General features: G+C 50.7%; 1 protein-coding gene and 1 pseudogene across 3 annotated transcripts in view; both read right to left on the bottom strand.

The window, feature by feature from the left end:
* Window positions 1–16,309, bottom strand: part of ACSS1 (acyl-CoA synthetase short chain family member 1) — a 53,973-nt gene that overhangs the window by 15,831 nt on the left and 21,833 nt on the right. For both annotated transcript variants that reach the window (XM_081096473.1, XM_081096474.1), the window contains exons 3-5: window positions 5,466–5,665; window positions 2,481–2,656; window positions 1,952–2,104 (exon numbers count right to left, since the gene is read on the bottom strand). In XM_081096473.1, the coding sequence (XP_080952599.1) occupies window positions 1,952–2,104; window positions 2,481–2,656; window positions 5,466–5,665 (529 nt within the window). The remainder of the gene's footprint in view (window positions 1–1,951; window positions 2,105–2,480; window positions 2,657–5,465; window positions 5,666–16,309) is intronic.
* On the bottom strand, window positions 6,565–15,927 carry LOC308523602 (FMR1-interacting protein NUFIP2-like; annotated as a pseudogene). Its single transcript has 3 exons — window positions 15,794–15,927; window positions 8,375–8,951; window positions 6,565–7,701 (listed from the first exon to the last, which is right to left on the bottom strand). The product of its transcript is annotated as an FMR1-interacting protein NUFIP2-like (transcript).

Raw genomic sequence — 16,309 nt, 5'->3', positions numbered from 1 at the left:
GCTTCTAAGACTTTACACCCCCCAAATCAGTTCACATTCCCATCATCCCTTCAGAGTCAAATGCCCTTATCCTTAAGAAACCAACTGCCCTAATATCCTCTGCATGAGCACACAAACACAGGTGCACACATACATAGACACATGCACACACACATACACACACACACACACACACACACACTCTTATCTACAGACGGCTCAAAGGTTCTATTACTAATACTTCCCCCCAAAATCTCATTATATTGAAAAAAAATTCAAAAGATGGTGCTTGTCCCTATATTCCCACACTTCTTTTGTTCATGTAGATAGTTTCCTGGAAATGCAAAACACCTTAAGAATGCAAATAAAATAAAATAATAAAATAAAACGATGAATCTCTCACCTTAGCTTCCCTAATATTAACTTTTTAATAAATTGATGGAAACAATTTGATTCATTCTGTGACTTTCTTGGTATTTTGTCTCAGTGTTTATTTATATTTTCCAAAGTATTTTTGCTTACATGATATAACTTCCCTACCAAGAACTGAGAAAGGGTGGGGTTTTTCAGATGAGCACATGAAGGTCTAGAAAGGCTCTGTGACATGCTCAAGGTCACCAGCAGCCAGAGGCCACTATTTTAATAAGTGCTTGTATTAAGTGTAACACACTGTATGCTCAGCCTGGTTCGGTCTTTCCGCCTCACTTTCATATCCTTACGGTTGGTGTGAGGGGCCACCAGTGGGCCCTGGACGTTGCCACACGGAGGCCGTGTGCATGCGGCCCAGCACCTGCTCCTCATCCACTCTCATTCAGTAAGTTCACCTCCCACATGACCCAGCCTGGCCAATCACCATATTTCACCCCCATCCCCACCCCCACCCTGACCACAATGACTGGGATCATGGAGGCTCCCTCTGGCCGGTGGGGAAGCCAAGTTGATAGCCTGTTTGGGAACCTCGTGGACCTAGAAGAGGGCTGAGGCAGGGAAAATACCCCGACCCAGGACAGTGTCCAAGCCCTGACTGGATGGGCGTGGGCTTTCTAGTCGCCTGGCCAGACACTTCCCTTTGCTGCTGGCACCTGCTGGAGCCGAGTTTTGGTTCTGCAACAGGGAGAGTCTGGCCCACAGATGGTATATCGAAACCTAATTCCACCTGGAAATGTCAGCCACTTCCCAAGGCAACCAAGGGTGCCATGTGAAACCGCAATCCTCCACCAACATTAAAATGAGTACTGGTTTCTAAACTGATTGATTGGAATAACAAAACGTGTCACAGAGTTTGCTTTATAATTTTTTAAGATGGCTTACTGTAATATTATAATTTCCACATACTGTCCTAAATTTAAGTTTCTTTATCAAAGTAAATTTTTTACTTTTAAAATATGGTCCCAATGGGCAGGGTCTAGAGGTCACGATAGTTTTAGGGGCTCATGGAAATGTTTTATTTTCACTTAAAATCAGGAGGAAAAAATATGATCTTTTAAGTTTAAAAGAAGTTTTAAAATATAATAGTATATATTATATATTGGACATTTATTTAATAGAGGAAGGGGCCCAGGCAGGCCAAAGCGTCTTGGGCCTGAGCATCAGAATGTGGCCCCACCAGCGAGCACATCAGAGCTGGCGAGGGCCTGATTCCTGCAGGCGTTCGAGCCAATGGGCGACACAGGCACAGGTGCAAAGGGCTAAACACCAGCAGTGAGTCCAGGTTTGGGGCCTGGACTCTTTCAGCAAAAACAAGAGCAAGGCCCCCCTTCCAACCCACTCCACCGGGCCAGTGACGCGACTCGCAGCAGCCCTGCTCACGACGAGCACACTCACTGCGGAAACTCGTGAGCCCCTCACGCCCCTGGGCACTGCTTTATAGCAGGAGGAGTTCGAGCCCTACACCCAGCCCCACCTGGCCCCCTGCCCTATCCCCCCAGGCAGGCGAGCACCACCCATGCTCTGCCCACCACCAAGGCCGTACCTTGTGCGTCATGGCGGCAAACAGCAGGTAGCCCGCCTGGGTGTGCACGAGTCCCTTGGGCTTCCCGGTGCTCCCGGACGTGTACAGCAGGAAGAGCATCTCCTCGCTGCCCATGCTCTCTGGGGCACACACAGGGTCCTCCTGGGCCATGGCCTGTAAGGGGGAGACAAAAACAGCCCCACCCAGGGCAGTTAGCCTCTCCCTCCATCCAGCGCCCCTGGGAACACCTCTCCCGCTGCTGTGAGACTCGGCGGACAGGATCTGAGCTCATCTTCCCTAATCTAGTTCCATTCCAGATACAGAGAAGACGCAAAATAAAAGGATGAAGCCAATCATTTCTGTTGCATCGACTGTTTGACTGTTTGTCGTGTTGGGGTCCCACCTTCCCAACCAGATGTAAGCCCATCAAATACCGCCCGGAACATCTCAGGGAGACCCAGATTCAAAACTACAATCTGACCAGACTCAGACCCAGATAACCCAACAACAACCTCTCCTCATCAAACTGTACAAAGCGAGGCGGACCCACCTCCTCCAGGGGGACATCCAGCTTCCCCATGGGGACCTTGTTTTCCGTCCTGTGAGCCACCAGGACATGCTGGACCGTTGGGCAGTGCTTCACGGCTTCATCCACTATCTTCTTCAGCTCCAACACGCGTCCTCCCCTCAGTCCTTGGTTGACGGTGATAACCACCTTGCACTTTGCTGACAGAGACAACAGACATTTCTGATCAGTTTCCCCTCCACTTTTGACCCTCACAGCCCAGACCGGCAGACACACATTCCAGGCACAGGAGGGTGATAAAGTCCAATATTGAGTAAATGAGTCAGCAACCCAGTGAAGGGTGCGCCTGCTCTGCAATCTTTGTGCAGAACATAGAAGCTCCGGGCCTTTTCCCAGCTCTGAGGAGGAGCAGGAAGTCAGTGGAGACAAGTAACTTTGAAACTGAACTCTCCCAGCCTTCCACTCGTCCTTCCACCTGCCCGGCAGCTTTCCTAGACGAGAGGCTGTCACATCACCCCCAGCCACAGCCACCAGGAGCAGAGACCAAGAAAGCTGGGCAGCCAGAGAGCGAGCCCCAATATGTCCTGTGCACTATCTCAGAGACCACACCCCAGGTGAATGCCAGGAGTTGCTGGCCCCTGCCCTCCCCTTCAGGGAAGGCCCTCCAGGATTACAAGTGCCCTTCAATGACCCAGCCAGGTCAGCGGCAATGCCAGACTGACCGGAGCTTCCATTGTTGACCTGGAGGTGGTGGGGGGGGGGGGGCAGAGCAAGGAATCATGTACAAACACAACCAGGCCTCAGGACCACAAACAAATGAACCTCACACTGCACCCTTAACTTGGATGACCTGGAGGAATCAAGTTACAGTGGGTTTTTACTTCCCCAAGGAAGAACCTGGAACAACCACCCAGTGTAGGACTGTCTGGTGGGGCCCCAGGCACATCACTTTAACCTTTTAGTCACTCTGCACCAAGGGCTTCTTTGGGAGCCACAGGCAGAACCCCAACTCCAGCAGCCCTCAACAAGTAACTCTCAAAAACCGGAATATAAATACCCCACTCCCTCGTCCCTGGGTAGAGGGGTTATCCTGACACATGTGGTTGCATCAAATTACAAGGTTTCCCTGTGGGACTGAGCTCTGGGCACCCACTGTGAATGTTGCTCTTATTTGATTCCTCTTCCAAGCCTCACTTCCACTGCCCTGTAGCACTTCACAGGACCACTTCCCAAATGAACTTGAACGCTCATCTCAGGGTCTGCTTCCAGGGGAGCCCTGACTAAGGCACCAATCTCCCTCAGCTTTTCAGTCTGAAAAGCAATTTCAAGCAATATATCCACATTCTTTCTTCCTCCCAAGAGCCCTAGAAATGACATAGCCGTGAGGGCTACCTGAGAATTCTCTACACAGGCCTTTGCAACTGGATGACTCAGCAGGGTCTATACGGGGATCAGAGATCCTGACACATCGCTCCTCCTCGGACCTTCACAATCAATCACCTTGTATAAACAAATTCTGTTGGATAGAACCTGTCAGAGATTCTCCCGGCCTACGTCCCCCAAAGCTGGGACTGGTCCAGGTGAGCTCCCTTCAGGAAAAGAAGGGAGATGACCCAAAAGGTTCAAATGGATCCTTCTCAAATAAACGCTCCCTCATTCCCCTCAAGAGAGAACATGGGCCTGCCCCATCCAACATGCTAAACAATCCTGCAATGTGGTTTTAGCTCCTCCCCAGCCTCCCACGGCCCATGCCTCACTCCTGGACCTCATTTGTCCAAAGCCTCTACTTGGGTAGTTAGTTGTCCAGGGCAGGAGCCTGTGTGCACAGGTTTGGTCCCTAGGAGGTGCGTGGGGAGCACATATCGCCTTGTGGTTCCCCGTAGCTGGGCAGCAGGTACAGGGTGAGTGCACAGCACTGGGGCTCAGGCAGGATCAGCCTGACGCTTCGAGAGGATTCAATTTACCTTCCTGGGTTTTGAGCAGGTATCAGCATCTGTATTAATTTTCTATGGTTCCCATAGCCAATTACTATAAATTTAGTGGCACAAGCACTAATTTTTTAGCTCACAGTTCTACAGTCCAGGTGAGCGCCACGGGATTCTGTCCTAAGAGTCTCAAGGCCAGAATCAAGGGGTCAGGGCGCTATTGTCGTAATTAGCTAGCTGAATTTAAAATAGAAAGAAAGCAGCGTGGAGGCCAGACATTGCAAGCATGGTCACCTTCACTAGGGAGCTGCAACTTTACACTCCCCAGTCCACGTGCTCACCAGTCCCTTCCCTGCAGATTACGGGGGGAAGGGGTCCAACAAAGGGGGAGATGGGCGCACGTGCAGTGAAGTCTGGGTGACGTAGAGAAGGCAGAAATGAAAACATTGATCCTAAAATGGTTATGAAAATGTAAGAACTCCAATGGCCCCCCAGAACTTGGCACCGTCCTTGGGGAGCCAGCTCAAGGACTCTCTCTAGAATCTCACTGGAGCAGGGTTCAGACTGCATGGACATGGGGCACCATGCAAACACTGGACTCTGACATTAAAAAAAAGGAAGGAGATGCTATTGTTCTGGAAATTCTGACCCACCTGCGGACTAAAGCCTTAAAGATACATCACCAGCTTCCATACCTGACTCTAGGCCTCCAGAGATGGTCCCTCATCATACTTCACATTGGAAGGCTTCCAGCTATTGACCTGTGAGACCTCACCTGTACATCCCCAGCCTCATCCGTTCTCCTCTGGAATGACACCAGCCTACTCCAGGTCCTCGGGCACACTGAACTCCTCTCACCACTCAGCTGGTACCTATGCTGTTCCCTCCACCTGGAATCTTCCCTCACCTTCCTCACCTGGTTAAATCCATCACACTTGGATCTCAGCTCATAGGACAAATGCTCATTGAGTGGTAGTGTCTGTCAACTGTGTGACTTTTATTCATGTCTGCCTCTAAGTCCAAGGAACAAGGGCCAGGGGCCTCTGGGCTCCTCCCTCGCTCCCTCCGCCGGCCACGTGCTTACCATCATTGACCCTCCCAGCCAAGGACTCTGCACTGAAGCCAGCGAAGACGACATTGTGGACAGCCCCGATCCTGGCACAGGCAAGCATTGCAGCCACGACCTGTGGGGACACAGGCATGTAGATGGCCACACGGTCCCCTCGACGAACTCCATGCCTCTTCAACGTGTTGGCCAGACGGCACGTGGTCTCCAACAGTTCCCTGTGGCACAGAGAAGAGAAGGCCATCAGAGATGGAGGAGGCCCAAAACTCAGAAAATGTGAGTGGAATAATTCTGCAAGCACCGTATACACGCACAGCCGGTGCCTAGAGGATAGCAGACAATCAAATACTTATAGCATGGTGAGGTCGTTTTTAGAAAATAATGTTTTTAACTTTGTAGACAGGTATTGACAAAGATTCATTATCACACTGCTTAGGTAAAATGGCTGTCCTTGTGTCCATGTAGGGCATGGATTCTCAAAGACTGTAAGCATCCAAAGCCTAGATCATCATATCCCTGAGACTTCTTAAAACATTCACCTCCAAAATAGAGATTTCATAAGTAAGACAGTGGGAAAATGCAAGACCCTGTCTTTTTCATCAACACAGTCCATGGCATCAAGGAAGGCTCTTGCCAGGCAAGGTCCCAACCCAAACTCACTCAGCAGACCCCAGACTCTGTAAACCCACAGTGAGTCAGAAGGGAAGGTAGGGCAGTCACCCTCCACACAGCCCCGAAGCAGTGTTGGTGGGCAGTGAGAGCACCCCATTTCTCTTCATGCTAAGTGCTAAATGGGTGCAGCGGGATGGAGACTGTGCTAGGGGCCCACTCGCCTACACCTCTCCCCTCCCACACATGACTCCACCCTCCACTCCCAGGCTTATTGCGAGGCTCAGCCTGCCAATCAGAACCCTGTAGCTCCCTGAACAAACTGATTGGTTTAGGGGTTAGCACATGACCTAAACCAGCCCAATCAGAGTCTATGGTAGTCCATAGACTTCCTACTTTCCTGGAGTAGAGCAGGAAATGGGAGAAAAGCAGCAGTGTGTATATACATACACATACACATGCACATGCACATACACATGCATACATACAGGGTGAGGCAAAAGTAGGTTTATAGTTGTCGGTATGGAAAATATTTCAATAAATGATAATACAAGAATAAACTCTGTTTCCCATACTCATCTATATGACTGGGTTCCAAGGATGAGGGTCCACAATCACTAGTGGCCCCAGATTTTAGAATGCTACCCAGGCTTGAGGGCAAGTCCACTTTTCCAGCTCGGAAGCCTTGGGAAACTCAGGATGCTCAGTTCCTGAGGGGAATCATTTCAGCACCCCGTGAAACCAAAGTGGAGGACATTCCCCTTGAAATCTCGCCTCTATCCCCTATGATCTGATGATTTCCCAGTAACAGTCTCAGGGCCGGCACTGGGCTCATGTATAAGTGATAAACCCCACTGATTCTGGAAGCTATCCCTCGGGTTACGCTGGCCTGTCTGAGCGGGTAGGCCCACGTGTGCTGTGCTCAACAGCACAGTTTGCATATTTGAAGGGTAGGTAAAAAGGCCAGACTTAATTTGTTCAACAGCTGCTGAAATTAGACTCGTGTCGTGAGAAACTGAATCAGTCCCCAGAGAGATGGTCGTTAGCATATTTGCAACAGCAGTTAGCCGTGGCTGACGCCCTGGAGAATACACGCCTCATCAGTCCCTGCTAAAACAGAGCTATTAGAAAAACTGGCCGAAGTAACAGATTTCAGCGCTGACACAGGAACCTGGGATAACCAACTTGAAGACAGGGTCTGAGTTTTCCTAGTAGATGACGAAGAGGATGAAGATGAAGGTGGTGACACAGAAGAGTTCTGTACAGTTTTGTTGAGGTTTTTCTTAATGTTACTTGCATAACTTATTTTAGGCACTATTTTAGCACTGCTGTTGTTCACCGGAAAAACTGGGGGAGGTTTACATAGGGCCCAAGAGGCCTCTTTGGAGGCAACAGCAGAAGCACGCTTTCCTCTGAGCCAATCATCAACCTTTTTCTGCTCACACCAGGTTTAATATCAGTTTTTCTGCAACATATCATCCACAGCAGGTATTCCTCGACTCGTTCCTTCAGGCCCAGTTTCATATTTTAAGATGGGCTTCAAACCATCTACTCGATTTCCCTCTTGCTCACCGTAGTCAGGATTGAGAGTTTCAAGTCCCTATTTTAAGGTTGAGACACTGGTCTCTTGTTGCATTATTTTGTCCTATACTAATCCTATATAATAAAAGGGTAATATGCAAATTGACCCTAACAGCAGAATGACTGGGAATGACTGGTCATTATGACACACACTGGCCACCAGAGGGCAGATGCTCAATGCAGGAGCTGCCCCCTGGTGGTCAGTGCACTCCCACAGGGGGGAGCTCTGCTCAGCCACAAGCCAGGCTGATGGCTGCCAGTACAGCAGTGGTGGTGGCAGCCTCTCCCGCCTCCTCAGCAGCGCTAAGGATGTCCGACTGCAGTTTAGGCCTGCTCCCCGCTGGCAAGTGGACATCCTCCGAGGGCTCCCGGGCTGCCAGAGGGATGTCTGACTGCCAGTTTAGGCCCAATCCCCAGAGAGCGGGCCAAAGCCAGCAGGTAGACATCCTCCGAGTGGTCCCAGACTGCGAGAGGGCACAGGCCGGGCTGAGGGACCCCCCAAGTGCACAGATTTTTTGTGCACCAGGTCTCTAGTCTATATATATAAAAGCCTAATATGCAAAGTGTCCCCTCAAGGGTTCAACTGGGAGTTCGATCGCTCGCTATGACATGCGCTGACCAGCAGGAGGTTGCACAGAATGAAGGAAGGCCCCGGCTGGCAGCCGGAAGGCCCCTATTGGCCCTGATTGTCAGCCAGGCCTAGGGACCCTACCCGTGCAGAATTTCGTGCACTGGGCCTCTAGTAAATTAAGTTTTTCACAATCCTTGGCACTATTGTGCCTAGCTTTCCTTTTGTTAGGAATGGTATATCCACTACCACCATTATCTGTTCCTTTGCCCATATAACCATTAGTCATACAGCCAGAATTATTTGTTACAACACCATTTGGAATTACTACAAGATCACTCTTCTACAGAGGGGTTCTCTTCAGATTTACTGTCATAAGTCTTTCCATTCTTTGTGCCTATACTGCTTTTCTGAATAAAATTCCTGGGTTTAATTCCTGCTTTCCAAAAGGTGCTGGTTTTTACCGTCTGATTCAGATTAGTGTCTACAACTTGCTTGTCACCACTGAGAACCCTGGCAATAGGGTTGGTAGCTTCATCGGAACCCAGCTTCTTCAAAGATATTTCTCTTTCTCCAGCATTTCCATTTGGTTTACCACAGCTTGTATTCTTCTTTGGTGTTTCCTGGTGCTGCTACAGGGCATGTTTCTGCTCATGTTTCAGCTGATTTGGGGCAGCTAGGTTCCATGCTGCAGGTACTAGTGAGGCTGCTGGTGAACGTGGTGGTGATGGTGGTTGTGGTTATGGCTGTAGGCGATTAGGCATGAAGGTGGAGCCCTCAGGAGTGGGGTTAGTGCCCTCATAAAAGAACCCCCCCCCCACATCCCCCTCCCGAGCTCCCCTGCCCCTCCCCCCGTGCGAGGACACAGTGAGAAGGTGCTGGCTCTGATTCAGGAGGAGAACCTCAGAACGTCACTACGCTGGCGCCTGAACATGGACTTCCAGACTCCACTACTGTGGGAAATAAGTTTCTCCTACTTACAGGACCCCAGGCTCTGGTGTTTTGTTATAGCAGCTGGAACCGACTGAAGACAAGGATCAAATACGAGGTCCCAGGCACAATTATTGCAGGAAGTGGCAGAAAAGGAAACGCAGTGAAAATCGGTGGCTCCTTCGTAGAAGAAGGGCAGCTCCAGCGCCTGTCCTCAGGAGGGAGGATGGAAATGCCAGTTTGGTTTTGTGAAGCTGCAGGCGCTGTGTCTGTGTTACCCACTGGCTCAGAGGGAGTGAGCCTCGCAAGCATGTGAATGCCATGCATGACGCCCTCGCCTGCACGGCCCACCTGCTGTGTCCCTGTGGCAGGGGCTGTTGGGAAGTCCTCGCCTTGGGGAGGGGGTGGATCTGAAAAGGGTGCATCATCCACAGTCAGGTCTGCTACCAGCCTGCCGGTTCCCGGCACTCACTCAGCCGGTGGCCTGTGATTCTGAGAGGCTGGAGGGAAGACAGACAGACCCAACCCTCCATGCTCTGTGCACCCCACCCATCCATCACCCACTACATCACCCCACAGTCTCCATCAGCAACCCCACCTCCTCCAGCCACACCTGCCACCAACTAAAGCACAAGAGACCGCCTCTCTAGGCCCATCATCTCCTCCCTCCTCAGCATCGAGGGGCTGGCTCCTTCTCTAGCCCCCATGTGTTACTATCCAGAACACCCTCCTCCTATCGACCTACCCCCCTTCACAATTCCTGCTCATGGAATGACAACAGCAACTGCTATTAAGTGCATGTCCTGTGCCCAGTGCTGCTCTGCATCCTTTGCACATCCATTTAACCCTCACAACAGCCTGTCATCACCCCACCCTCACTTTCCAGGGAGGCTTTCTCACGGCTCTTCAACTGAAAGGGTTAGGCCTGGCTCCACGGGTCTTCTCTCAACCAGTTCCTCCATAACCCTCAGCATCAGAACGACTCACTTTCTATGGCAAAGGTGCCTGGACATCTGGATTTTTGCCATCTGCCACCCCTGTTATATATGTAACATTGTGGGGGGGGGGAGGGCATTTTTAAATATATTTTTATTGTTGATAGTATTACAGATATCTCTAATTCTGCCCCCCCCCCCCCGTTAACTCCCCTCCTCCCAGCCCCTACCCCCCACCCCCAGGTCTTCCCTACCCTATTGCCCGTGTCCATGGGCTATACATATAAGTATATAAGTTCTTTGGTTTATCTCTTGGGGGGTATTTTTATGTAAATTTATATTTTAATATGTTTTTATTGATTTCAGAGAGGAAGGGAGAGGGAGAGAAAGATAGAAACATCAATGATGAGAATCATTGATTGGCTGCCTCCGGCACGCTCCCTACACGGGATCAAGCCCAAAACCCGGGCACGTGCCCTGACCGGGAATCAAACCATGACCTCCTGGTTCATAGGTCGACGCTCAACTGGGCTATGTAAATTTATTTTAAGAATAAACTAAAGGCTCTGGACCTGAAGCTGTCCCATTCAAAACAGAAATTAGGAAGTGTTAAAAGTCTGCTAACTGCAGTTACATCCAGCCTTTCTTGTAATCAGGAAGAAGGAGAACTGGGGTGGAGGTAGCTTTTTCCTTCATAATTCAGTGTTCAGTTCCACACTCAGGACCACCTGTCCTAGGGTGGTTTCCCTGTGCCTGTCCAGGTCAAATGCCACATTCCAACTCTCTCTCTCCTACTCTGACACAGCCTAGCATGTCACTGGCCATAGACAAGCCTTGTGCAATGGAAGTAACCGTAAGACTTCAGAAAAGCTCTGCCCTCCTCCCTAATTAATGCCTAATTTCCATCTGGGCCCATGTCCCCTCTGACCCCAGCAACTGGCCTTCAAGCAGAGTCTTGTCCCCTGAAAAGACGTTCTTTCCTTTCTAGAAGAAAGCCCGCTCGTATCACTTGAGGAAGAAGCCAGGTTCCCATGCTCCAGGGGCGCCTGCAGGCTGGCAGCCTGGACAAGAGACACTGGTGGACTCCGGCCTGGAACCCCGCCCGGAAAACAGCTGGTGTCCCGGCAGGACATTCACCCATGCCCGGCAGGCTTGTTTACCTTCCAGGAAAGCCACAGAAGTGATGATCTTTCCCGGGCAGAAAATGAGAGAGGATGTTGGTTTTCACTTTATAAATACATGCACTTTCCCCTGTGGTTAAAGGGGAAAATGCCACAGAATGTTGTTCCGGTCCCTCTCCAGGTTTACATGCCCACGTGCAATCTGGTGGGTCTCCGCCGCTCCACCCAAGTCCACTGGGCCACAACAGCAACGACAAAACAGAGCAAGTGGGCTTAATACCATTGTAATCAACCAGTTATTAGTAACAGGAAAGGAGCAAAGGGAAGGCCAGACTTACACAAGTTCCCTGCAAAACACTGGGGGAAGGAGACTGGACAAAAGGAAGACAGACGAATGCCCAGTAAAGCTGGGAGGACTAAAGAAGGTGTTTGCTGTCAATCACACTGGGGGTGTGTGAAGATTTAGGGTATATAGCCCCCTCAACAAAGGAGTTTGCTCTCTTGTGCTCTTGGCTCTCTTGGGACTCACGTGACTCTGGGCTTGTGGGCTCCTTTGCTCCCGTTCCCCTGCATTGGCCCACACACGATGGACTAATGGACAGCAGCTAACCTGATGCTGTGCTGGACCTGGCTCCCACAGGCAAAGGACACTCTGGACAATGGCTTTGCGTCTAGCTTTGTTGAAACCCCAGCTACATGTCTTCTATGACTGACCTAAGGGCTATGGGTCTTTGGAAATGCAGGGATTTAATTCCACACAAATAAAAATCACTCGTTCTCCCATGCGCGTCCTAGAAAATTCTTTTCTCAGAATATCATAAGAAGTGCAACCCCCTCCCCACAACACACAGTGGGGAAGAGAATCCCCCACTTCGTTTGATATCAGATTCACATGGAAAGTTTCCGACCAGACATAGATGAGGGAAGCTCTATTTCTCAGGCTTTGAGGGGAATCCACAGAAGTGAACCCCCGAAGGAAAGTAAGTGGGGCCACTTTGCTCTGACAGACACAGCCACGTGGGTGGGGATCCAGAGGGCACACTCAGCTCAGTGTGACTGCCTCTGGCCCAGGTTGTTTTCCTGGCCTTTGGGTCGCAGCTTGGAGAAAAACTGCTAACAAGAATGACTCATGTAGTCCACTGCTGTGCCAGCAAATGTTTAACAACCAACATTCTCAGGGAAGAAAGCCCTGATTTATAGCATTTGCCAATTCTTGTAGTGTAAATAGATAGTCCCACCACATTCGATTTCCAGCTACCAGCATGGCCTCCTGAATGACTGCGCCAGGACTTGGGAAGAGGAGCCCCTATAACACCAGATCCAATCCTGTGGGCCCTCAGCACCCCCAACACAGCCTGTCACTCCCCACTGAGGCTGGCCTCGAATGTCTTCCTTCACAAAAACAATCACTGTTCAAATTTAAGTCACTTTATTTAATAATTACTCATTTAATAATAAATACATAATTGCTAATAAAAATGGCAGCTGTGTGGGCTGCCAGTCAAAATGGCGAAGTAGGTAAATGCTGTAGTTGCCTCCTCCCATGACCACATCAAAATTACAACTAAACTACAGAACAACTATCACTGAGAACTGCTGAAGTCTAGCTGAACAGAAGCCCTATAACTAAAAACGCACAGAAGAAGCCACACAGAGACTGGTAGGAGGGGCAGAGATGTGGAACGGGCAGTTAAAAAAAAAAAAATCAGGGACATCTCAGCTGTGGAGGTGCTCCCTGAGGATAGAAGAGTCCCAGCCCCACCCCAGGCTCCCCAGCCCAGGGTTTCAGTGCTGAAAAGAGAAGCCCCCACAGCTTCTGGCTGTAAAAACCAGCAGAGACTGTGGTTGAGTGAGACAGGAGGTTTCTTTTTTTCTTAATCCTCAACCCAGGATATTTTTTTCCATTGACTTTTTTTTTTTTTTTTTTTTTTGAGAGAGAGGGAGAGTGAAGGGGAGAGAGAAGGGGGAAAGAGAGGGACACATTGATTGTTTGCATCCCTGCACACGCCCCAACTAGGGCCAGGGATTCAGCCTGCAATTGAGGTATGGGCCCTTGACCAGGAATCGAACCCACAACCCTTCAGTCCATCGGCCAACGCTCTAACTACTGAGCCAAACCAGCTAGGGTGATACAGAGCATTTTGATGGCTGCTGGAAAGGAAAGAGTGGAGAGAGGGGTAAAAAGGTGAAGGGATTGAGAAGTACAAATTGGTAGTTACAAAATAAACATCGGCATGTAAAGTACAGCTTAGAGAATAGTCAATATATAATAACTATGTATGATGTCAGATGGATACCAGATTTATCAGAGTGATCACTCATAAATATATACATGTCTGATCACTGTGTTGTATAACTGAAATTAATATAATATTGTATGTCAACTGTAACTCAAAGACAAAAAAATTAGTTAAAAAAAAAAAAGAAAAGAAAACTGGCCTCGCTGGTGTGACTCAATAGTTGAACGTTGACCTATGAACAGGAAGTCAAGGTTGGATTCCCGGTCAGGAACATGCTGGGTTGCTGGGTTCGGGCTCGATCCCTAGTAGGGGGCATGCAGCAGGCAGCTGATTGATGATTCTCTCTCATCACTGATGTTTCTATCTCTCTCTCTCTCTCTCTCACTTCCTCTCTGAAATCAATCCTATCTAATAATAGAGAAACATGGTAATTAGCCATACCTCCGCTACCCTTCCCATTGGCTAATCAGGGCGATATGCAAATTAACTGCCAACCAAGATGGTGGCCGGCAGCCAGGCAGCTTGAAGCGAACAGGAGGCTTGCTTGCTTCAGTGACGGAGGAAGCCAGTGACGTTCTCCGCCTGCTGCTGCTGGCCTCTGAGCTTGCAGTTTAAGAAACATTGTTACAAATATAGAAGCTAAACAAAACCCCATAAACCTGCTTTCAGCCAGCCAGGCTTCAGCCAGCAGGACCGCAACATTGTTTCAATTATAGAGCAAACGTAGATCCCTGCTTTCAGCCAGCCAGGATCTCAGAGCTGGAGTGAGCAGGACCGCAACAGTGTTACAATTATAGAACCCAAACAAACCAGATACCTGCTTTCAGCAGCCGAGGCCTCAGAGCTGGAGCCAAGCCTCAGAGCTAAAGCTGGCCCAGAATTAAAAAAAAAAAAGAAAAAAAGGACAGCTTGGGAGCTTCAGTCACCCGCCAGCCTGAAAACGGCCCTCAGCCCCTCACCCAGACTGGCCAGGCACCCCAGTGGGGACCCCCACCCTGAAGGGGGTGTGACCAGCTGCAAACAGCCATCATCCTCTCATCCAGGCTGGCCAGGCACCCCAGTGGGGACCCCCACCCTGATCCAGGACACCCTTCAGGGCAAACCAGCTGGCCCCCACCCATGCACCAGGCCTCTATCCTATATAGTAAAAGGGTAATATGCCTCCCAGCACCGGGATCAGCGGAGCAGCGAGGCCTCCCGGCACCAGGATCAATGTGACAGGGGGCAGCGCCCAAACCCCCTGATCGCCCTGCGGCTCTGTGTGTGACAGTGGGCGGGGCCATAACCTCCCTATCCGCCCTGCTCTGTTCGTGACAGGGGAAGGTACCCCAACCCCCTGATCAGCCCTGCTCTGTGCCTGATAGGGGGTAGCTCCCCAACCCCCTGATCGCCCTGCGGCTCTGTGTGTGACAGGGTGCGGCGTTCCAACCCCCTTCCCCCCATGGGCCCTGCTCTGTGTGTGATGGGGTAGAGCCATAACCTCCCCATCGGTCCTGCCCTGAGTGTGACAGTGGCGGCGTCCAACCCCCTGATCGGCCCTGCTCTGGGGGTGATAGAGGGTGGCGCCCCAACCCCCTGATCCGCCCTGCTCTGTGCGTGACAGGGTACGGAGCCCCAACCGCCCTGATGGGCCCTGCTCTGTGCGTGACAGGGGGCAGTGCCCCAACCCCCTGATCCGCCCTGCTCTGTGCATGACAGGGGGTGGCACCACAACCTCCCTATGGACCCTGCCTTGAGTGTGACAGGGGACGGTGCCCCAACCCCCCAATCGGCCCTACCCTGAGTGTGACTAGGGGTGGCATCGCAACCTCCTGATCCGCCCTGCTCTGTGCACGACAGGGGGCGGCACCCCAACTCCCCAATCGGCCCTGCTCTGAGCCCGACCAGGGGCTGCACCTAGGGATTGGGCCTGCCCTCTGCCACCCGGGAGCAGGCCTAAGCCAGCAGGTCGTTATCTCCCGAGGGGTCCCAGACTGCGAGAGGGCACAGGCCAGGCTAAGCGACCCCCTTCCCCCCCCCCCCCCCCAGTGCACAAATTTTTGTGCACCGGGCCTCTAGTAAAAATATATTAAAAAATCAAACTGTTCACTTGGAAGGAATGAGAGGAACATAATGCATGCCTCTTTTATTCCACTCCCAGTCATCACCTTTTTTTTAAATTTACTTTTGATTATAGTTGACATACAATATTATATTAGTTTTAGGTGTACAAAACCGTGACTAGTTATCTATATATCAAGTCACCTTCTTTTCCAGACCCCTGTTCCTGGGCTTAAGGCACTGAAATTGGGCTTCCACAGGCTCCACTCCCATCTTTTGGGTCAGAGGCGGAAAGCACTCTCAGGTACAGTCCCTGACAGACCACTGTAGCTGGCTGTGCAGCTCGGTCAGCCCGGTCCAGGGCACTAGCTCCCCGTACTCCAGAGCCCTCCCAGGCCTTGCACCACCCTTTTGCAGTTCCACAAAAGTGCCCTCATTGGCACCAGCTGCAAACATGACCAAGACTTCCTCATGTGAAACATTAGACTGGAAAACTATCCATCATTTACTTGTAAGGGTTAGAGAAATAATGGGCGTTGTAATGTGAGGATAGCAAACAATCCTTTTGGAAAATAGCCAATGCACCTGCAACAAGTATACATCGTGACTGTGGCCCACCCTGGTGGAAGCACTTAGGTACAGGTCAAGCCGGGAGCCTAGTAGTTAGAGCAGAACTTGAACAGCTGTGGTGCACAAAGGAGGGTTCAGAGGTCCTCGTCACTTGCACCGGGAGGAGGGATGACCAGGCCCCACCAAGAGCCTGGGATGGGAGCAGGTACAGGCCCAGCCCCCACACTGCAACAACCAACCAGCCAGGCATCAGCTGGAATTGGGTCCA

This window comes from Myotis nattereri (assembly GCF_964212035.1).
Source record: "Myotis nattereri genome assembly, chromosome: 8".
NCBI lineage: Eukaryota > Metazoa > Chordata > Mammalia > Chiroptera > Vespertilionidae > Myotis > Myotis nattereri.
This window is presented reverse-complemented; position numbering and strand designations above follow the sequence as displayed.